The sequence below is a fragment of the Schistocerca americana genome, chromosome 8 (genome assembly GCF_021461395.2).
Source record: "Schistocerca americana isolate TAMUIC-IGC-003095 chromosome 8, iqSchAmer2.1, whole genome shotgun sequence".
In the NCBI taxonomy this organism is placed as follows: domain Eukaryota; kingdom Metazoa; phylum Arthropoda; class Insecta; order Orthoptera; family Acrididae; genus Schistocerca; species Schistocerca americana.
Genome location: NC_060126.1, coordinates 376,492,075 through 376,516,325, shown reverse-complemented (window position 1 = coordinate 376,516,325; position 24,251 = coordinate 376,492,075). Strand labels below are relative to the sequence as shown.

The window sequence follows — 24,251 nt, the reverse complement described above, 5'->3', positions numbered from 1 at the left end:
GGCAGCAGAAGCCTCAGTTTGCCCTGGCTCGGCAGCAGAAGCCTCAGTTTGCCCTGGCTCGGCAGCAGAAGCCTCAGTTTGCCCTGGCTCGGCAGCAGAAGCCTCAGTTTGCCCTGGCTCGGCACCAGAAGCCTCAGTTTGCCCTGGCTCGGCACCAGAAGCCTCAGTTTGCCCTGGCTCGGCACCAGAAGCCTCAGTTTGCCCTGGCTCGGCACCAGAAGCCTCAGTTTGCCCTGGCTCGGCACCAGAAGCCTCAGTTTGCCCTGGCTCGGCACCAGAAGCCTCAGTTTGCCCTGGCTCGGCACCAGAAGCCTCAGTTTGCCCTGGCTCGGCACCAGAAGCCTCAGTTTGCCCTGGCTCGGCACCAGAAGCCTCAGTTTGCCCTGGCTCGGCACCAGAAGCCTCAGTTTGCCCTGGCTCGGCACCAGAAGCCTCAGTTTGCCCTGGCTCGGCACCAGAAGCCTCAGTTTGCCCTGGCTCGGCACCAGAAGCCTCAGTTTGCCCTGGCTCGGCACCAGAAGCCTCAGTTTGCCCTGGCTCGGCACCAGAAGCCTCAGTTTGCCCTGGCTCGGCACCAGAAGCCTCAGTTTGCCCTGGCTCGGCACCAGAAGCCTCAGTTTGCCCTGGCTCGGCACCAGAAGCCTCAGTTTGCCCTGGCTCGGCACCAGAAGCCTCAGTTTGCCCTGGCTCGGCACCAGAAGCCTCAGTTTGCCCTGGCTCGGCACCAGAAGCCTCAGTTTGCCCTGGCTCGGCAGCAGAAGCCTCAGTTTGCCCTGGCTCGGCACCAGAAGCCTCAGTTTGCCCTGGCTCGGCACCAGAAGCCTCAGTTTGCCCTGGCTCGGCACCAGAAGCCTCAGTTTGCCCTGGCTCGGCACCAGAAGCCTCAGTTTGCCCTGGCTCGGCAGCAGAAGCCTCAGTTTGCCCTGGCTCGGCAGCAGAAGCCTCAGTTTGCCCTGGCTCGGCAGCAGAAGCCTCAGTTTGCCCTGGCTCGGCAGCAGAAGCCTCAGTTTGCCCTGGCTCGGCAGCAGAAGCCTCAGTTTGCCCTGGCTCGGCAGCAGAAGCCTCAGTTTGCCCTGGCTCGGCAGCAGAAGCCTCAGTTTGCCCTGGCTCGGCAGCAGAAGCCTCAGTTTGCCCTGGCTCGGCAGCAGAAGCCTCAGTTTGCCCTGGCTCGGCAGCAGAAGCCTCAGTTTGCCCTGGCTCGGCAGCAGAAGCCTCAGTTTGCCCTGGCTCGGCAGCAGAAGCCTCAGTTTGCCCTGGCTCGGCAGCAGAAGCCTCAGTTTGCCCTGGCTCGGCAGCAGAAGCCTCAGTTTGCCCTGGCTCGGCAGCAGAAGCCTCAGTTTGCCCTGGCTCAGCAGCAGAAGCCTCAGTTTGCCCTGGCTCAGCAGCAGAAGCCTCAGTTTGCCCTGGCTCAGCAGCAGAAGCCTCAGTTTGCCCTGGCTCAGCAGCAGAAGCCTCAGTTTGCTCTGGCTCAGCAGCAGAAGCCTCAGTTTGCTCTGGCTCAGCAGCAGAAGCCTCAGTTTGCTCTGGCTCAGCAGCAGAAGCCTCAGTTTGCTCTGGCTCAGCAGCAGAAGCCTCAGTTTGCTCTGGCTCAGCAGCAGAAGCCTCAGTTTGCTCTGGCTCAGCAGCAGAAGCCTCAGTTTGCTCTGGCTCAGCAGCAGAAGCCTCAGTTTGCTCTGGCTCAGCAGCAGAAGCCTCAGTTTGGTCTGACTGACAAGATGCAGCACCTACTTCTGTTACTTCTATCAGCATAGATGTTTCACTCTGGCACGGTTTCAGAACTAGGGTTGTCTGTCCAGCTGCTAAATCTGCACCTGATACAACTTTCTCCATTACATTAATTCCCTCGACTGTCTCAGTTTGGTTCGACTCCAGAGGTATGTTTACCTGACCTGAAGCTACTGCTGTCCCAATATGATTTGCCTCAACTTCACCAGGCTCTGCTGCTGCTTCGATTTTCTCAGTTAAATCTATCTCCACAGACAAATCAGTTACTACTGGTTTTGCAACTTCCTTAGTTTGCCTAGGCTCTGTCATAGCCATCTCTGCCTCAGTTAAACCTGCATTCACAACTGCCACAGTGGATCTTGGCACAACTCCTGCAGCCTGAATTAGGTCGGGGTCCACAACAACTCCAACCACCTCACTTTGGTCAGGATCTGTATAAGCTCCAACCACTTCATATCGGAAAAACTGTGCAGTAGTTCCAGCTGCCTCGGTTTGGTCCGGTTCCGCAGGAGTTCGAGTTGCCTCTTTTTGGGCCGGCTCCGCAGCGGCTCCAGCCGCCTCAGTCTGGTCCGGCTCGGCAGGGGCTCCAGCCGCCTCAGTCTGGTCCGGCTCCGCAGGAGCTCCAGCCTCCTCAGTCTGGTCCGGCTCCGCAGGAGCTCCAGCCTCCTCAGTCTGGTCCGGCTCCGCAGGAGCTCCAGCCTCCTCAGTCTGGTCCGGCTCCGCAGGAGCTCCAGCCTCCTCAGTCTGGTCCGGCTCCGCAGGAGCTCCAGCCTCCTCAGTCTGGTCCGGCTCCGCAGGAGCTCCAGCCTCCTCAGTCTGGTCCGGCTCCGCAGGAGCTCCAGCCTCCTCAGTCTGGTCCGGCTCCGCAGGAGCTCCAGCCTCCTCAGTCTGGTCCGGCTCCGCAGGAGCTCCAGCCTCCTCAGTCTGGTCCGGCTCCGCAGGAGCTCCAGCCTCCTCAGTCTGGTCCGGCTCCGCAGGAGCTCCAGCCTCCTCAGTCTGGTCCGGCTCCGCAGGAGCTCCAGCCTCCTCAGTCTGGTCCGGCTCCGCAGGAGCTCCAGCCTCCTCAGTCTGGTCCGGCTCCGCAGGAGCTCCAGCCTCCTCAGTTTGGTCTGGCTCGGCAGGAGCTCCAGCCTCCTCAGTTTGAACTTGCTCTACAGCAGCTCCAATGGCATCAGTTTGACCTGACCCCGCAACAGCTGACACTGCCTCAGTTTGGCACAGTCCCGCAACAACTCCAACAGCCTCAATCTGGTCTCGTTCTGCAGGAGCTGACAATGCCTCAGTTTCGTCTGGCTCTGTTGCAGATGACAATGTCTCAGTCTGATCTGGCTCTACAGCAGCTGATAATGAATCAATAACACATGACTCCACAACAGCTCCAACTGCCTCGGTTTGGTCTGGCTCCACAGCAGCTCCATCTGCCTCGGTTTGGTGTGATTCCACAGCAGCTTCTACTGCCTCGGTTTGGTGTGACTTCACAGCAGCTTCTACTGCCTCAGTTTGGTGTGACTCCACAGCAGCTCCTACTGCCTCGGTTTGGTGTGATTCCACACCAGCTCCTACTGCCTCGGTTTGGTGTGACTCTGTTGCAGCTAACAATGCCTCAGTTTGATTTGGCTCTGTTGCAGCTAACAATGCCTCAGTTTGATTTGGCTCTGTTGCAGCTAACAATGCCTCAGTTTGATCTGGCTCTGTCACTACTGGCAATGCCTCAGTTTGATCTGGCTCTGTCACTACTGGCAATGTCTCAGTCTGATCTGGCTCTACAGCAGTTGATAATGAATCAATAACACATGACTCCAGAACAGCTCCAACTGCCTCGGTTTGGTGTGGCTCCACAGCAGCTCCTACTGCCTCGGTTTGGTCCGGCTCCACAGCAGCTCCAAGTGCCTCGGTTTGGTCCGGCTCCACAGCAGCTCCAACTGCCTCGGTTCGGTCCGGCTCCACAGCAGCTCCAACTGCCTCAGTTCGGTCCGGCTCCACAGCAGCTCCAACTGCCTCAGTTTGGTCCGGCTCCACAGCTGCTCCAACTGCCTCAGTTTGGTCCGGCTCCACAGCTGCTCCAACTGCCTGTGTTTGGTCCGGCTCCACAGCTGCTCCAACTGCCTGTGTTTGGTCCGGCTCCACAGCTGCTCCAACTGCCTGTGTTTGGTCCGTCTCCACAGCTGCTCCAACTGCCTGTGTTTGGTCCGTCTCCACAGCTGCTCCAACTGCCTCAGTTTGGTCCGTCTCCACAGCTGCTCCAACTGCCTCAGTTTGGTCCGTCTCCACAGCAGCTCCAACTGCCTCAGTTTGGTCCGGCTCCACAGCAGCTCCAACTGCCTCAGTTTGGTCCGGCTCCACAGCAGCTCCAACTGCCTCAGTTTGGTCCGGCTCCACAGCAGCTCCAACTGCCTCAGTTTGGTCCGGCTCCACAGCAGCTCCAACTGCCTCAGTTTGGTCCGGCTCCACAGCAGCTCCAACTGCCTCAGTTTGGTCCGGCTCCACAGCAGCTCCAACTGCCTCAGTTTGGTCCGGCTCCACAGCAGCTCCAACTGCCTCAGTTTGGTCCGGCTCCACAGCAGCTCCAACTGCCTCAGTTTGGTCCGGCTCCACAGCAGCTCCAACTGCCTCAGTTTGGTCCGGCTCCACAGCAGCTCCAACTGCCTCAGTTTGGTCCGGCTCCACAGCAGCTCCAACTGCCTCAGTTTGGTCCGGCTCCACAGCAGCTCCAACTGCCTCAGTTTGGTCCGGCTCCACAGCAGCTCCAACTGCCTCAGTTTGGTCCGGCTCCACAGCAGCTCCAACTGCCTCAGTTTGGTCCGGCTCCACAGCAGCTCCAACTGCCTCAGTTTGGTCCGGCTCCACAGCAGCTCCAACTTCCTCAGTTTGGTCCGGCTCCACAGCAGCTCCAACTGCCTCAGTTTGGTCCGGCTCCACAGCAGCTCCAACTGCCTCAGTTTGGTCCGGCTCCACAGCAGCTCCAACTGCCTCAGTTTGGTCCGGCTCCACAGCAGCTCCCAATGCCTCAGTTTGGTCCGGCTCCACAGCTGCTCCAACTGCCTCAGTTTGGTCCGGCTCCACAGCTGCTCCAACTGCCTCAGTTTGGTCCGGCTCCACAGCAGCTCCAACTGCCTCAGTTTGGTCCGGCTCCACAGCAGCTCCAACTGCCTCAGTTTGGTCCGGCTCCACAGCAGCTCCAACTGCCTCAGTTTGGTCCGGCTCCACAGCAGCTCCAACTGCCTCAGTTTGGTCCGGCTCCACAGCAGCTCCAACTGCCTCAGTTTGGTCCGGCTCCACAGCAGCTCCAACTGCCTCAGTTTGGTCCGGCTCCACAGCAGCTCCAACTGCCTCAGTTTGGTCCGGCTCCACAGCAGCTCCAACTGCCTCAGTTTGGTCCGGCTCCACAGCAGCTCCAACTGCCTCAGTTTGGTCCGGCTCCACAGCAGCTCCAACTGCCTCAGTTTGGTCCGGCTCCACAGCAGCTCCAACTGCCTCAGTTTGGTCCGGCTCCACAGCAGCTCCAACTGCCTCAGTTTGGTCCGGCTCCACAGCAGCTCCAACTGCCTCAGTTTGGTCCGGCTCCACAGCAGCTCCAACTGCCTCAGTTTGGTCCGGCTCCACAGCAGCTCCAACAGCCTCAGTTTTATCTGGTTCTTCCACGGTTTCCATTCCCTCAGTATGGGATGGATCCACAGTAGCTGAAACTGCCTCAGGTTGGTGTCTCTGTGGAGCAGCTCCAACTGACTTAGTTGGGACCTGCTCTGTAGCAGCTCCAACTGCTTCAGTTTGGTCCTGCTCTGCAGCAGCTCCAATTGCTTCAGTTTTATCTGGTTCTTCAACTGTTTCCATTCCCTCAGTATGGTATGGCTCCACAGTAGCTGAAACTGTCTCAGTTTGGTCCAGCTCCACAGTAGTTTCCACTGACTCAGTTTGGTCCAGCTCCATAGCAGCTCTATCTGCCTCAGTTTGTTCTGGCTCTACAGCAGGTGACACTGCCTCAGTTTGGTCTCGCTCTTCATCAGCTAGCATTCCCTCGCTATGATCTAGCACCACATGTGAAGCCATTGCCTCTGTCTGATCTGACTCCACAGGTGCTGCTGCCTCCACAAATTCAGAGTCTACAACTGTTTCTGCCTCCTTCGTTCCGTGTAGTTCCTCATCTCCATGTACCGTGGAAGCTAGCTCCATAGCTTCAGTTTGGTCTGGCTGCAGACCTGCTGCTGTCTTAGCTAGGTCTGGGTCTGGAGCAGCTGCCACCGCCGCCGCCACTGCAGTCACATCTGGTATCGGAGTTGCCGCCATTGACGCAGTTGGGTCCGGTTCTGGAGCAGATTCTGCTGGTGCCTCAGTTGTGTCAGGTTCCCAAGCAGCTGCAGCAGTAGCAGCTTCTGCTACCACCTCTGTCGGGTCTGGTCCCTGAGCAGCTTCTGCTGCCACCTCACTTGGGTCTCGTTCCTGAGCAGCTTCTGCTGCCACCCCAGTCGGGTCTGGTTCCTGAGCAGCTTCTGCTGCCATTCCAGTCGGGTCTGGTTCCTGAGCAGCTTCTGCTGCCACCCCAGTCGGGTCTGGTTCCTGAGCAGCTTGTGCTGCCACCTCAGTAAGGTCTGGTTCTGGAGCAGCTGCTGATGCTGCTGCTACCTCATCTAGGTCTGGTTCCGAAGCACCTGCTGTTGCCACCCCAGGCCGATCTGGTTGTGGAGCAGCTGCTGCTGCCGCCTCAGTCTGATCTGGTTCCGGTTCTGGAACAGCAGCTGCTCCTGCTGCCACCTCAGTCGCATCTGGTTCCGGTTCTGGAAAAGCAGCTGCTCCTGCTGCCACCTCAGTCTCATCTGGTTCCGGTTCTGGAACAGCAGCTGCTCCTGCTGCCACCTCAGTCTCATCTGGTTCCGGTTCTGGAACAGCAGCTGCTCCTGCTGCCACCTCAGTCTCATCTGGTTCCAGTTCTGGAACAGCAGCTGCTCCTGCTGCCACCTCAGTCTCATCTGGTTCCGGTTCTGGAACAGCAGCTGCTCCTGCTGCCACCTCAGTCTCATCTGGTTCCGGTTGTGGAACAGCAGCTGCTCCTGCTGCCACCTCAGTCTCATCTGGTTCCGGTTGTGGAACAGCAGCTGCTCCTGCTGCCACCTCAGTCTCATCTGGTTCCGGTTGTGGAACAGCAGCTGCTCCTGCTGCCACCTCAGTCTCATCTGGTTCCGGTTGTGGAACAGCAGCTGCTCCTGCTGCCACCTCAGTCTCATCTGGTTCCGGTTCTGGAACAGCAGCTGCTCCTGCTGCCACCTCAGTCTCATCTGGTTCCGGTTCTGGAACAGCAGCTGCTCCTGCTGCCACCTCAGTCTCATCTGGTTCCGGTTCTGGAACAGCAGCTGCTCCTGCTGCCACCTCAGTCTCATCTGGTGCTGGAGCAGTAGCTGCTACTTCCATCACCTCAACTGGACTTGGTTCTGGTGCAGGTACAGCTAGTGCCTCAGTTGGGTCTGGTATTGTTTCTGTTGCTGCTGCCACTGCTTCTTTCAGGTCTGGTTCTTGCGCAATTGCTGCTGCCTTAGCTTGGTCTGGTTCTAAAGCTGCCGTTAAAACTTCAGCATGGTCTGATTCAGAAACTACAATCTCTGTCTCACCATGATACTGTTCAGCAGTTGCCAACAATGTATCTGCTCCTTCTGGTTTTGCAGCTGCAATCTCTATTTTCTCTGGTTTCACTGTCCCAGATTTCTTTAGTTCCACTGATGATGCAGTTGCTGCAATGTTTCTCTCTGGTTTCATTTCAATAGTCTCAGTTTCATCAGGCATTGCAGCCATCACACATATTTCTTCTTGCTTTTTGCCCACTGTCCCTGTTTGCTTCTGTTTCATAACTGTTGCCTCCATCTGCAAATGCTCCAAAGTGCGTGCCTCCATTCGCTCTAATTCCTCAGCAACAGGCATCATTTGCACCCGTTCTTCAGTTAAAGGTGCAATGTGCTTACACTCCGAAGACATTACCTCCATTTTCTGTGGCTTCTCAGCAGCTTCCAGCTCCCCTGATACTCCCTGTTGCACCAGCTCCTCAACTGATGGCTCCTTTTTCTCCAGCTCCCTTCGTTCTGCCTGCCCTACCACTGTCTTTGAAAGTTTTGGCTCCTCAGCTGCAGTCGCTGGTTGCTCCATTTCCTCAGCTGTCCCCAACACATTCTCCAGTTTCTCAGCCACTGTCTGTGTTTTCTCTGGCCTCTCATCCACAGCCGTTGTTTTCTCTAGATCCTCACACAATACCTCAATTTCACCCTGCTCTTTAGCCACCTCATCCATTTTCTCTTGGTCGTCAGCTGCTGGTTCAGACTGGCCAGTTTCTGCATTTGCTGGCACAGTTCCGATTCTCTTTTCGGCCACTGACAGAGTTTGGTCTGGAATAGTACCTGTTCCATCATTCTGAGCAAGTTCCAAAACATCTACCAATATATTAGTTTGCTTTGGCGCCCTCGTCAGTGCCTCAGATTCACTTCTCCCTACAACCATTGCCAAATTCTGCTCAGATTCCACTGCCACAGTCTTCACTGGCTCTGCAGGTGCTGACCCAGTCTCCACCGCTTTCGTTTGTCCTTCCTTCACACCAACTGCCTCTGTCTGCTCTAGTCCCGAATCCAATGACTCTGTCTTTCCTACCTCTGATGCACCCACAGCTATCTGCTCTCCCTCTACAGCAGCCGCATCCAACTGCTCCTCCTCTGGAACAACCAACCCCACTCGTTCTTCCTTTCTGGCAGATGCATCCGTCTGCTCCCCCTCGCCGGCAGCCGCATCCGTCTGCTCCCCCACGCCGGCAGCCGCATCTGTCTGCTTTGCCTCCACCTGCCCCTCCTCCGCAGCGGCCGCCTCCACCTGCCCCTCCTCCGCAGCGGCCGCCTCCACCTGCCCCTCCTCCGCAGCGGCCGCCTCCACCTGCCCCTCCTCCGCAGCGGCCGCCTCCACCTGCCCCTCCTCCGCAGCGGCCGCCTCCACCTGCCCCTCCTCCGCAGCGGCCGCCTCCACCTGCCCCTCCTCCGCAGCGGCCGCCTCCACCTGCCCCTCCTCCGCAGCGGCCGCCTCCACCTGCTCCTCCTCCGCAGCAGATGCCTCCACCTGCTCCTCCTCTGCAGCAGATGCCTCCACCTGCTCCTCCTCCGCAGCAGATGCCTCCACCTGCTCCTCCTCCGCAGCAGATGCCTCCACCTGCTCCTCCTCTGCAGCAGATGCCTCCACCTGCTCCTCCTCTGCAGCAGATGCTTTCACCTGCTGCTCCTTTGGTCCTGCTGCCTCCATTTGCTCTTTGTTTGAATCAGATCCCTCCATTGGCTCTTTCTCGATAGCTATCGACCCAGTTTGCTCTGGCTCTGCATCTGGCACATTCAATTGCAATTTTTCATTACATTCTATTACAACAGTACTCGATTCCTGGCATAGTTTTTCTTTTATTGTATCGCAGTTCACATTTTCAGCCTTCATGTGTACTCCTGTCACATCTGGTACTATTTTCCGTATTTTCGACCCGCAGCCATGAGCAAATATATGATCATGCTCTTCGTCAGTTTTTCGAGCAATATGTACCATTAAATCTTTTCCCATCACAAGATATTCAACTGTTTCATCTTTACTCGGTATTGCTGCATTTTGTGCTATGTTGGATTCTTCACAGTGTTTCCCAGTGACAGTGCTGGGAACTGGTTTTGAATGGTGAGCAGTAGATATACAGTCTTCAACTGGTACCAATTCCTCGGTGTTAGCAATGGGTGACAATTTCTCATAAGTTGTCTCATCTTCATTTAGTTTGTGTTTTAGCCCTATGAGTTTAAATGTAATTTTATCGCCACATTTTCCATCACAGATCTTACTTCCTCCAGCCATCAGCACTAATTTTGTTTCTGTGGCAGTTGTTATTTGCTTTTCAGCTTCTGTTTGCTGATTCTGCTCCTTTTGTGCAGTCTGTGACACTGTATCACTCATGCCTTTAGCATTATCACTTTCTTGATGGAGTTTATGATCACTGCACAATATATTATCTTCTGGTGCTTGAAGAGCAAAAACTGATTGTTCGAAAACTTTTCCAGATGAATTTGACTGCTGTTCTGTGCAATTTTCTTCAGAAACATTGGATTTACCAGTTTCAGTGACACTAGTCTGAGCTTTAGTTTTCAAGGTAGTTTTGTCTAACCTTGATTCTTTATTTTCACTTAGGGGAACTTCCCTACAGGAATCTGAATCTTCAGCTACAGAGTGCACCTTATTTTCCATACAGCAGTCACCTACCACCAAATCTTTCAATTTGTCCTTTGATGATATATGCGTTTCATATTTCTCAGGACATGTCTTCACAGTAGCAGCATCAACACTTTCCATTTCTCCACCAATGTCTTGCTGAACAGGTGTCACAACTTCCACATCCATTTCAGTCTGTGAAGGGGGTTCATGCACTTCCTTTTTGCTTCCTTCTTTGTCCCAATTTTCTTTGACAACTGTTTCTTTAATCGGGTCATTTACTTTTAACTGTGACGATTTACTCTCCATCAGCATATTTTGCTCAGATTGTACTGATTCTTCATGGGACTTTTCATTCTTATTATGTAAGTTTGAACTGATATCTGAAGTTGACTTATCAGATATAACATCATCATTTACAATTTCCATTTCATTCTTCACAGCATCTGTGACCAAATCTGTAAGAACTGTTTTTATCTCCTCTTGGACTTCAGAAGTAGCAGATTTTTTATCCAACTCACTCCTGTCAAGTTTGTGTGTGCAAGAATTATGTTCATCAGGTACCGTGCTGACTTCCTGTTCTGATACCAACTTTGCTTCACTCAATGACGGCATTGAATCTGCACCTGGAGATATGACAGTTTTACTCTCTTCTTCTGGTTTTAATATTTTCTGATTCAATGAATTTCCTTTGGGCTGTGGAGATTCTGTGCCTACTTTACAACTAGTATCAACAAAATAGTTTACACTAGAATCTGCACAATTCTGTTCTTTCTCATTTTTCTCCTCCTCCACATTCTGGTTTCCAACTGCACTATCACGTAATGCAACATCAGATTTGCACAGCGAGCGTTTTCCATCCCTAGACTTCATATCCACCTCCACTGACCCCTCTTCTTTTGTTGACTCTAAGGATACTTGATCCAATGAAGACAAATTGGAAGACTCGTCAAAATTCTCTGCATGCTCCTTTAAACTCCCATTCCCATTATCTTCACAATCTGGAGCACTGTGCAATTCAGAAGAATCTTTATTTATATTTTTATGTTTGAAACCACTATGAGAAGCTGCACAGTCCACACTACATAATTCGTAAGAGCTGGAATGAGACTCCTCTTCTGTGGCTGTAAGTATGATTCCTGTATGGCCCAGTTTCTTTTGAGATGGCTTTTCGTCCTCTTTACAATCAGAGGACAAAACAGTACCTGAAACCGCTGACCCTGAAGCATCCTGACTACCTATTTCAGTAACGTGTGGGTTTTCAACTGGTGAAAGAATAGCAACTGTTTCAACATCAGTCTTTATCTCACTTACAAATGAAATCTGTGTTTCAGTCTCTGACTCAGTCTGTCTATCAGGTTGGTCAACAGTATCCAGTGCAGAATGCTTTAAAATCTCACTCCCTCCATCAGTCTCACTGGCATCAGTATTTCCACTACCTCGTTTTAGGTTTTGTTTCACTTCTGTGTCACTTAAATGAGATGTTTCACTTCCTTCTGAATGTCGAAAAGGAGAAACCAATGCTTCTGCACATTCCACTGTTGGTTTTTTTGCGTTTCCTGTTTCTTCATTATATGTGGAACTTTCTCTGCAAGAAAGTTCACATTTTGTGCTTTCATTTCCATCCCCTGGATGGATTTTAGAAATGTCTGATTGGATTTGCAACCTATCAGTCTTATGACTCTCTTTAGCAGTATCAGTCTCCATTAGCACAGAGCTTGTTACACAGCTCTCATCAGTCTCATGTGAACAGCCAATACTGGCTAAAATTTCAGTCTTCTCAGATGAACTACAAACTACGTTTTCCACAGTACCAACAGTGGATTTCAGATCTGTAGTTTCACTTCCATTTAATTTGGAAGACAATACTGAGCTAACAGTCTTTTCCTGCAACATCACATTGCACTCTTGTGTACATGGATGCATTTCTTTGGAAATCTGAGTATTGGTGATGCTAGTTTTAACTTGAGTATTAGTAATACTACTTTCTACATACATTTGCTCTGATGACGCACCAGATGAATTTTCTGTTCTGACCTCAGAACTAACTGAACATTCTACCTTCCCAGCCTGAACTGCAATATTTATGGAACTTTCTGACCCACTGTCATGCTCTGTAGTTACTTCACTGTCATTATTTACACTAACTTTCAACTTTTTCCTACTTGAATCATGGCCTTTACTGTCTATAATGTCACTGTCACAACCTACATCTATATTAGTTTCTTCAGTTTCTAATTTCTTTTTTACGGTCTCTTCCTCCAAGCCTACTGACAGGGATGTAACATGGGCTTGTAATGGGGCATTTAATTTATTGTTTTGTGGGACCACCTCTACAGAAGTTCTTTCTGTAGACCGGTCAACTTTTAAATCACACTGCTTAGAATCTACAGCACTTTGAAAACTAGTCTCCAGTACCTTATCTACATGACGTTGCTTGTTTCCACCTCCAGTGCTCTGACTTTTTGTGTCCATAACATTCTTTACTGCAGATGGATCTTTTTCACTATCACTAGCAACCAGTCTGCTGCTGCGCCTAGTTCTCCTTTCTGGTATAGGGGTAACATCAATTTTTATGCTAGTACTATGGGATGCAGATAAACTCTGTTCAGTCTTCAGCTTTTTCTTATTGGGAGCACCATCCTCAGAATAACTGTCTGATTTCTCACCTGAATCCGTAGTCTTCTTCTCCCTTTTCGTAGCCCTTGTACATATAGATGACACTTGATGCTTTGTAGATGTTACTTGATCTTGTGGTTCCGTCTTCACATCTTCACTCACAGAGGAAGATGCTGAATCTCCGTTTTCTGCAGATGACAATCGCCTTTTGGGAGTCCCATTTGGGCCTGTGGGTACATGGTAATCATTCAGCAATGCCTGACTGTAGCATGATGTGTCTGATTTCAGTACTTCACGGACTGCCATTGTAGCATACGTAGAAGATGGTAGACAGAAGTCCAAAATGAGGGCTTTATAAACTCCATCTGTTAAAACAAAATATACATACACATATTTAGTGAAGACTTCTTTTAATATAAATTTAAATATTTTAAGGAAGGACATGTTTTTAGGCTTGTTTGTTTACATGCTTAAAAGAGATGTCAGTAGATTGTTTTACACCATACAGGGTGGTCACAAGCAGTTTGAAAAGCCTATAAGGTTATTCCAGTGTACATTGTCCAGACAGCAACACAAAAATTGGGCATCGGATGATAGTAAGGATTGAACCTGAGCCAACAACTCAGCAGTCCCGTGCACTATCATCAATGCAATAAGCACAAATGACACTAATTCGCATCTGGTGGGTCACTTGAATTTACACAAGCAACAGCTGACTGGTTAACTACAATGCTAATTAACTCAGAAATGGCAGAACACATCAAATTTTTTCTTAACAATTCATTCTCAGCACAACCTACCCTGCTACATTCTTATAAGCATTTCAGACTGTTTCTGACTGCCATGTACAATACTTATTGAATATTTTAGTGCAACGAAATCTTTATATATATATATATATTTCTGTACGACTGACACAAAATACTATTCTATGCCCACACTGACAGGAGATGACGAGACTGACACTGATCAAAACATTGCATCTTTCTCACACACTCACATGGTAGTAAATCCAAAGAGTTTATTTGTTTAACTCATTAGGGAAGTCGAGATTATTCATTGTCAGTACCATTTAATATCCAGTTAAGAATTATTAATATGCACCAATCAAACCACATACAATAAAGCATGACTAGCACATGGTTAGTCCCACCAATGAGCACACCTCAAACTCAAAATTATGTAACCAGTTCTGTCACTAATGCAGGTTACATACTGGAAGTTTCTGTCTCTCCAAACTGCCATGTTATTAAAGCAGATAAATACAGAACACAAAGCAATGATGTTCACAAGAGCCAGTACTCTATTTTTGAAAAGACGGAATATTTATTTCACCAGCTTACTCAAACACATTTGCCCAAGCCTTCTTAATTTAATTTATTCATGACTCATCATGTTCCACATATACAATAACGGAGAAATTTCAATGATGTGATATATGTCAAGGCACACCTCCATAGAAGATAACCAAGATACACAAACTCATTCTGTACACATGAATAACAATAACCATTCAAAGTAATTGGATAGATTAAAAAATGTACTCACCAAGTGGCAGCAGGAGAACACACACACACACACACACACACACACACACACACACACTCAAAGGTTTAAGGTATGCAAGATTTCAGAGCCAGTGGCTCCTTCCGGCAGGAGGACTGAAAGGTAAGGAAGAGGTGTGAAGGAAAAGAACTGGAGAGGTTTAGGAAAATGGTTAGATTTCAGAAAAGTCATACAGAATGCCAGCCAGGGGAGACTTACCCAACAGGATAAGAGGAGAAGACTGACTATTGGGGACTGCATTGGACAAGATTAGAAAACCTGAGAGCTTAAAAGTGGAAGACACAGTTAACACATACAACAGAGATTATTGCTAAAATATTGTGAACAAATTAATATGAGTGAAAAGCTAAGTGCAATGTCTTGTATAAGAGGTGGGTGGGGGGGGGGGGGGGGGGGGGGGGGCATTGAAAAGTAGACTGGTCAGGAAATGAAAGACCCAGAAACCTAAAGCAGAGTGAACAGAATGGTCACTGTTACTAAATACCAAGACAGAAGAAATTTGCATAAATGAAGGCCAGGTGGGTGGCAAGAACCTAGAGCATGTTGTAGTGCTAGTTCCCACCTGCAGAGTTCGGAGAAACTGGTGTCTGGGAGAAGAATTCAGAGCATCTCTGTAACAGGACAGTGCGTGCTGCCAGTGTACACACTATGCCCATTCTTCCTAACTGATAACTTGGTGGTAGTCATGAAATGTAAAATGCTGCACAGTGTTTACATAACAGCTGGTATATGATGTGTTCTTTCACAGGTGGCACTTCCTTTGATAGTTTATGTTTTGTCAGTTACAAGGCTGGTAGAGCGGTGGTAGGAGGTGCATCTGGCAAGTCTTGCAGCGGGAATGGTCGCAGGGGTAGGAGCCACAGGGTAGGGAGATGGGTGCAGAGGGAGCATAGGGTCTGGCAATGATATTGTGGAGATTGGGAGGACAACAAAAACCTATTCTAGGTGTGGTGTGCAAAATCTCAGTCAGAATGGATCTCATTTCAGGGCAGAATTTTAGGAAGTCATTGCCTTGTCAAAGTAGCTGATTAGAACATTCAAGACCAGGATAATACCAAGTGACAAGTGGTGTGTTCTGAAGATGTTTTTGGAGGGATCAGCATACTAGAATTGGATGTGGTGGCATGAGAAATCTGCTTTTTAACTAGGCTGCTAGGTTAACTACGTCCAGTGAAGGCTGAGGTGAGAATGGCGGTGTACTGCTGTGAAGAGTCTGCTTCCAAATAAATATGTTCAACTCGAATGCAACGGCTGCATGGGAGAGAACGTTTGACATGGGAAGGATGGCAACTGTCAAAATGAAAATGTCATCAATGTATCTAAACCAAAATACGGGCCATGAAAAGCCATGAAAAGGCTGGCACAGAAAGGAGCCATCCTGGTTCCCATGGCAATACACCCGGATCTGTTTGAATGTCTGCCCCCTCTTGGGATATTTGACACCCTTGAAAAGGAGTTAAGCAAAACTTCAAACCATGCATTACCATCACACTATAATGAGGCTCTGACCACAATGGTATTTGTATGGTTCTGGGCAATAAATGGCGTATGTACGATTCCAAGAGTACTGCTAACAGATTAATAATGTATGGTTACTTAAAAAGAAGGGAAAGATTTCAAATATTTATGGCTTCCAAATTACAAAAGACAGAAACATGACTCCATCGTTCCTGGAAAGGGAAAAGTTGAAATTTTTATGCATTAGTGTGAGCACCACATGTTACACAGCAAATATCATAATGGTGGCTTATTTCCTGCTACACACGAAGCACCTGGTTTCTTGTTACTGAATTCACAGCTTCAACAATGCCATGTCCCACACTTTCAAGAGTGTCAGGCATTGGGGGGATAAAAACACGGTCTTTTAAATAATCCCATAAGTAAAAGTCACACCGTGTTAAGTCTGGAGACCTCTGAGACCACTGACAACGAAGTTCATCTCATGCTGCTCCTCTTCCAATCCAATGTACTGGAATGGTGTCATTCAGTTAACATCGGAAGTGCTTAGAGAAATGAGGTAGGGCATCATCTTGCATGAAGATGAAGTCATCTGAATCAACTTTAAGTTGAGGAAAATAACCAGTTTTGAAGATTGTCTAGATAGGTTAGCCCTGTCACAGTTTTCTCCATGAAGAAGAAAGCAGCAGCACCGATGGGTGTATGATACGAACGTTTACTTGGACTGTTCAAATTTTAAACTGTTGTCTGTCCAGAAACATTGGCATTATGATGCTACATTACATAATTTGGGAGATATATATATTTGAAATCTGTTCCTTCTATTTGTCTTCCTTCTGAATAGCAGTATATACAGGCACTGCCATCCGCAAAGTCAAAACAACATGCTTTTCCCCTCCAATCATTGTTTAAATGAAGAAAACTAACGTAGATTATTCCGAGAATGCCGTTCGACCAGCTGTACTAAGATCTAGAAACCATGTGAGTGTCAAAAAGGTGATGATGCAAAGAAAACTAACGAGATTTGTTATATCATAAGAACCGGCTTGAGAGTTCAATGAGGAGGTCTTAAAAGTGTTGCAATGAACACAACAACGGAAATACTGAAGTACCCACCTACATAAAAATAATGTATGATCCCCACTACAAACGAAACAATTTAGAAAGAGCCACCAAACTCCAGAGAGCATACAGAATAAAGTGGAAACACTACAATAAATGAGTGATATCTCATAATGTGAAACTTCGGCATTACAGGACAGTTGTCTTGCCTGAAGCACTACACACATCAGAAACTCCATCTCTAGGTGGCCATTCAATAATCGATGTCCTTGCAAAGAAAGAGTGAAAACTTCGAAGAAAAATTTATGGGCCTTCTAATATAAATGGCATATGGATTAACAGAAAAACTACAGACACATACACAGCACTGGACAAGTTTACTGATGTAATATGTAGATGACACGAAGTGTTTGTTGTTGTTGTTTTTTTTTTTTTATGTCCATTCTTTTGGCAGGAGGCCTTTGGGATGACTGCCATTTACTATTGTGACAAAATAAAAACACCTACAGCCATCCTTATGATTTTATTTTGTTTTGTTGCAACCAGTTTTAAACTTTCAATGCACCATTTTCTGAGTATACAGTTATGCTGGCAACTGATGTGATATAAAAACTGGGTGATCAAAAAGTCAGTACAAATTTGAAAACTTAATAAACCACGGAATAATGTAGATAGAGAGGTAAAAACTGACACACATGCTTGGAATGACATGGGGTTTCATTAGAACAAAAAAATAAAAAATAAATAAATAATTCACAAAATGTCTGACAGATGGCACTGGACAGCAAAATGTCAGTGACAATTATGTATAAAAGGAGCTGTAATGAGAGAGAGAACCAGATGCGCCAGCATGTTGACGTTACCTGAAAAGGCACTTTTAGTGAAGCTGTATTATCAGAATGGGGAATGTGCTAGTTCAGCGTTACGATCCCATTGCAATAGGAAGGGGATTCAAACGGGTAAAGGTCCATTGATAAATGCAGCTGTGGCGAGAAATATCGAAGTTCAAAGCCACGGGTTGTTTAGACGATAGTCCCTGCAGGGGACGACCGAGCACAAGGCGTAATGCTGCTGAGACAGTTCAGGAAGAAATGGAGACTGTAGCGGGTTTGTCTATGCACGGGGAAGTCAGCGCTCATGCAGTCGCATGTCGCACTGGCATTCCATACACTACTGTTCGGTTGGCACTTAGGCGTACCCTCCAATGCTATCCGTACAAAATCCATTGGTATCATGAACTGTTACCTGGCGATTTAGTGATGTGGAGGGCATTTGCGGTGTGGGCGTTTCAAAAGATGGCAGAAGATGATTGGTTGAGTAACGTGTTGTGGACTGACAAAGCTCATTTCACGCTCCGAGGGTCTGTCAACGCCCACAACTGCAGAATTTGGGCTACCGAAAATCCTAGAACTGTCGCGGAAACTCCATTGCATGACGGGAAAGTGAACGTATGGGTTGGATTTACCACATCTACCGTTATCGGGCCTTTTTTCTGCTAGGAAATGCATGATTCTGGTTTTGTAACTGCTACCGTGACGGGTGATATGTTACAGAATGTTACAGAATCGCATCATCCCCAACCTGGCTGATAAACACCTGATGGAACCTACGATGTTTATGCAGGATGGCACTCCACCCCATATTGCTAGACGCGTGAACAATCTCCTGTCCGCGTCGTTTGGTGATGATCGTGTGCTCAGCCGCCACTTTCGTCATGCTTGGCCTCCCAGGTCCCCAGACCTCAGTCCGTGCGATTATTGGCTTTGGGGTTACCTGAAGTCACAAGTGTATCGTGATCAACCGACAGCTCTGGGGATGCTGAAAGACAACATCTGACAACAATGCCTCACCATAACTCCGGACGTGCTTTACAGTGCTCTTCACAACATTATTCGTCGACTACAGCTATTGTTGAGGAATGATGGTGGACATACGGAACATTTCCTGTAAAGATCATCATCTTCGCTTTGTCTTACTTTGTTATGCTAATTATTGCTATTCTGATCAGATGAAGTGCCATCTGTCAGACATTTTTTGAACTTTTGTAGTATTTCGGTTCTAATAAAACCCCATGTCATTCCAAGCATGTGTGTCAATTTGTACCACTCTATCTACATTATTCCGTAATTTATTCAGTTTTCATAAACTGACTTTTTGATCACCCGGTATACATATAGGGATAATATCAACCCATACATCAACAACAGCCTGCTGAAGATGGCTCACTGAAACTGGTTGCAACAAAATAAAATAAAATCATAAGGCTGGCTGTAGGTGTTTTATTTTGTCACTAAGTTTTATGGCCACATCTACAGAATAGACAGGACTAGGCAAACGAAAAACTAATTAATGTAAAATAATTCAAAAAAGTTAAAAACTGCTTAGTTATAAGAAGTTAAGCAGGATTTAAGACAAACAAACGGCACAGAAGGTTATCATCAGAAAATGCAAAGCCTTTGGAATCCTATATAAAAAATCACGCATTCCCACAGAAAGATAAAAAACCATGGGGAAACAGTGTATAGAGGAGCACAAGAAGCAAAAGAGATATTTCATGAAGAGACTTTGTGAAGACAAGATGAAAACAAAGCTGTCAGACCAAGCTAACATGTTCCAAATGCCATCTTTAGCTGGGCGTACTGAAGAAAAGGAAAGAGAAAAGATGAAAAGGAAAGAAGTACTACCTTAATGAACAAATTTATTAAGTTATTACTTTTTGGTAGGTTAAAATAGATTACTGCTATTATAGAATATTTAATATGTTTATGTTCAGTCTTGGAAAAAATTCCTGTTTTTATGTACTTATTTTATTTGCAACTGGAAGCTGACAAACGTTTCTTCACTGTTGAATTATATAATTTATAGTTTATTTATGAAATATAATTTTGTTAAGACCTCAAGCAATTTATACCATTACCATTATTCAATTAAATATGCTTCCTGAAAAACTATTTTTTGTTGTTGACTTGAGAAAACACTCCTCAATTCAGGGTGGATAGAAAGTGAAAGTTCAAGTTGTAGCTCCTGATGCAGTAGGGACTTGCAGCACAATACACTGGGAAGCTATGGCTGCTAAAGAACTTAGCCCACCTCTTCATGAAGTGCCACAAATGTTTATGGAAACAGTTAAGCCAAAATCTATAAATTCAAAGCTTTTTACAGTGTTATGAGAGGAGATGGGTGCTGAACACAATCAATTGCTCTTCTTTTAGTAATGCTCCATGGTTTCTATAGGTGTAAAGTACTAGAAAAGTTGTTTGAACTGAGGAATGAGGATTCTTGAAGGTAAAAAGTCAGACTGCTTCAGCAACAGAGATTTTCTATTGAAAATGGCTCACCTCACCGACATTTTTGAGAAACTGCACTTGAAGGTGACCAGGCAAAAGTGCTGATTTGGAATGAAAAGAGGAAGTTGTTCATAAAGAATTTAGAGCTGTGGCAAAACTGAATGGAAAATGGTATGCTAGATATAATCCGGACTCTAGTGTCACTGTTCAAGGACACAGATAATCTGATACTTCCAATGGAGATAAAAGCCTGCCTCCATTACTATGTTGCAACACTAAAGTCCATTTAGAAAAGTATTTTAGCAATGATTGTGGTAAATTTAATTGTATTAAAACTCCATTAAAAATGTTCCCGTGTCATTATGTCCGATTAAAGAGCAAGAACAACTTTATGATCTCATTTGTGATACTTCACTGAAAGCAAATTTAATGAATGGTCTTTGTTGGAGTTTTGGACGTATATCAGCAAAGAATTCCCAATGCTAATGCAATGAAGACCCTGATTCCTTTTCCAACAACCTACTTATGTGAGATTCACTTTTCACTTTTGGCAGCCATGAAGTCTTACTATAGTGCGAAGAATTTTGATTGTGTGTTTCTGCTATTACATCATGTCTTGAGAAACTCTCTTTTCAAAAGCAAGTTCATTCATCACACTGAAATTCGTAATCCTGGTTTGCTGAAGATTAACTACTGTTCATTTCATACTTTTTGAATAAATGAAAATATGGCAAAGATAAAGAAATTGTTTCTTATTTCTTATTTTCGCTATAATAATTCATGTAACTTCGGTTTCTGCTGCGAAAAATTAAAAGCCTTATAAACTGAATTTGGTAAAACAGAGTGTAAGGGAAAGAAAATGACTATTTTTAATAATAAAATAGGATTGATTGGGGGGGGGGCTGATACTATCTTCCCTCATTTAGGGGAGTAGTGGGGCGTGGTGGGGGACGAGTGCAGAGAAAAAAGTTTGAGAAATCAATGTGCTATATGACTATGTATTAATGTATAATAGGTAACAGACAGTAAGGCATAGTTTTCCTCAAGACAAATATACACGGTGTACATAAAGCCATACAGATGTCATACATAGTGCATTTTGAAGAGAAACTCTAAAGTTTTTTTTTTTATATAAACATTCAATATGCAAGCCATGAGTGACTCGGCAGACATCAATACACTGATCGAATTCTTGCCATACCGATCCCAGCATGGCATCCATCGACTGTGGCAGTCACTTCCCGTATTCTCTCCCAGAGCCCTGCTACATCACGTGGTAGAGGTGGTGCATACACCAGATCTTGCACTTCTCTTTGCCAGGCACAAGCAACCCGTCTTAATGAATCTGTTGCGGCAGTGGTAAATGGCCTTCCTTGTTGGTGTCAGTGCTTACCATACTTGGTATTAAACATCCGTTGAACAGCTGTAGCACACTAGTTTTTGTCAAACTCCAACACACAGAAAGCGTGCTCCGCTCCTGAACTCAACGTGTTTGCAATTACCAAATTACGCTGTGGTGGTATATACTGGGGAGGGGGGGAAGTAACTGGTAACTGAGCTCGCAGTATGTGTGTATTTACCACCCGTGTCAGTAGTTCCCCTAGGTGAATTGATTCACATGTTAACACTGTGGTATTCAATCTGTAAATATCGCTACAGAAGCTGTTGTTCAATTTTCTTTTTCAAACACATCAACAGAAACATCTTGCACCTCAATCAGTTTACAACTGAACAAACCTACTGGTTCTGCAGTACTTCTCAAAAACTTGCGATAGACAATGGCTACCTTCATTTGTTATTTGTAGACATTGGAAAAAAAATTGGATTTTTGCGACAAATGCGAATTCTGCCTCAAAATGCAAAAATGTGAAAATACTTCTTAGATGCTATTTCATAGGGAACTGTATCCAGATGAACTATTTTGTCAGGGATTGTTTGAAATTGTTTCACTTTCTGCACATGAATATCAAAAATGTAATCATTTTCCAGTTACTGGTATTGTACATCACCTGGTAAAGTACAATTTGGAAAGATAATGTGCATAAGAACCTGTCTGCAAAATAAAAAGTGTATGAACACAACAATGTATCAATGCACTCAATAATCTGTTGCCACACCAGTTGTGGGCAGTTGAATGGTCTATTTAAGATACATGATGTGTACATTTGCTAGCCAAAACTCAGAAGATAGTGTACTGTGGATACTTTTAATATGGCAAAATAGATGGCAGATGTTTTGAACTGTGGTTGCATTGAATACAGCCAGAGGTCAAGCCTGAACTATGTTGTTAACAAAACTATACTAACCTCAAAGATCAATTGCACGGTAGCTGTCCCTGAATGATTCGTGTTGTGTATTGCTCACTGCCCCCTTTTCTAATTTTAAAGTAAGTGAAGTGACTAATCCTGGTCCTTCACGAATTTTGATTATGACCCTTAAAACACCAGATGACATTGGCAATCTCTGTGATATGATATCAATTCTGCTGTAGGCTGGCTGCCCTCAAAAAGAGAGGTGGGGCTTGTTATCCATACTCTTCACTCCTTTCTGGCAGTCAAAATTCTAGTTTGTTTATGCTCATGGCCGTCTGCCACTATAGTCTATAGTGCCCACCACTCTGCGCTACAGCAATTAGACAACAAATTCTGTAGTGTTTTTCGTATGTGTCAAAATTCTGCCCTTACATTAAAAATAAAGTTACTGTACATTCGGTTCTACTTCTATGTTAAGTGCTTTAACAGCTCTACCTGTAGCATTGTCAAGTGTGGGTCACACAACTGTGAATGGTCACAAAAAGTCGAAATGAACTGTCTAAAGATTTTACAATCATTGAACTGGGCAGGGAAAGACAAATAATATACAGAAACACATTAAATCAGAGACGCATTCAGTCCATCAGCGAGAAAATGCTGCTACTTTTCAATAGAACCATCATTTTTGAAAGTGTAAAACCGCGAAACAAAGATAACAAAGACCATTTTGGAAGAAAAAGATGTTTAAGTTTTTTCAAAATCGAACCCTCCATTCAAAAAGTTCCCAATCAGCACAATTTTTTAAACAGTCAATTTCAAAGAACTAATGCTTTGTCTGTCTTCACTTGTGTAGCATGATAAGCTTTTATATTTGTGCATCTAATTATTTATAAACAAAATGAACAGACACAAATTTCAACAAAAACACACGAATTTTGGAAAAAAAGGGAAGTTTTGTCAGAAACAGACAAATCATTTTCGGCCCCTAGCTATTGGTAGCTTAATGAGGACCTGATTACATTGATATTTATCAAAGAAAATAGTTACCTACACCTTTAAATACAGAATCCTGCCTACAAAATAATACTATATGGATGCACCGTTACAATGAAAACTGCTACAGTGCATACAAAATGCAGTGGCCACAAGATGTGCAGTCGGCTGGCAAAGCATGGTGAGAGCAGCAGTCGTGGGGGGTCGCTCAGAGCACTGTAGGGGAAAAGTCTAGTGCTAGAGGGGAAGCGCCATTCTAAACTGAAGCCTACACTTGTAAATATTAAGTGGGAGTCATCCACATATACACTTGTGTCGTGGCCATCCAAAAAGATCTACTGTAACCTCTGCTTTCAATAGTACCTAAAAAGAATTCCACCAAAAATGCAGTGATTTATTTTTGCTTGGCTTGTTAACTATCAGTAACTTTCAGAGAAACATAACGAGTGGCGAATTTTGAGTAGACCCTACACATTTCTCAGGTTGCCATGACAAAATTTTCTTGTTCTGCCAAAACACAGCAGAGTTTACGATGTCTCACCTCACTAACATGTTGTGCAGACACAGTTGAGAGAGAATTCTGAAAAAGTGGTATATTAAGTCTGTTAAATGAGGAACAGGGCAAAAAAAAAATAAAGTCAGTAGCTTATGAAAAAAGACATCCCCTGTACAAAAAACCTGTAATGTCTTCACACATGTTGTTCTAAATCCCATACCATTTCTCGTTTCACCACCTATTGATGGCCCTAAAAATTACATTCTTCCACCAAAAAAAGTTGGTAGTTATTGGAATAACATGGAACATAATGAAGTTTTATACAATAACAATATGGTAAAATACTCTCCTCTTTGCATGCTATCATTTGCCAAAAATCTCATTTTGATATCTGAAATTGTTTATGAAATTCGAGGAATGTTGTTGATATTTCACTCTTTATCACTGGTGCGGCACAATCGCAAATGATTGTGCTACATCAGATCAATTTCTTAGGACTGGTGACAGATAGGTACCTCTAACAAAGTCTAAAGAAAAATTCAGTATGTCAGCTAAATTTCATGTGCAACAACATATTATGTAATATGCATCAAACGCAAA

At 45.9% G+C, this 24,251-nt stretch overlaps 1 protein-coding gene across 2 annotated transcripts in view; it reads right to left on the bottom strand.

The window, feature by feature from the left end:
* Positions 1-24,251, bottom strand: part of LOC124544731 — a 151,767-nt gene that overhangs the window by 7,238 nt on the left and 120,278 nt on the right. For both annotated transcript variants that reach the window (XM_047123382.1, XM_047123383.1), the window contains exon 12: positions 12,588-12,902. In XM_047123382.1, coding sequence (XP_046979338.1) covers positions 12,588-12,902 — 315 coding nt within the window. The remainder of the gene's footprint in view (positions 1-12,587; positions 12,903-24,251) is intronic.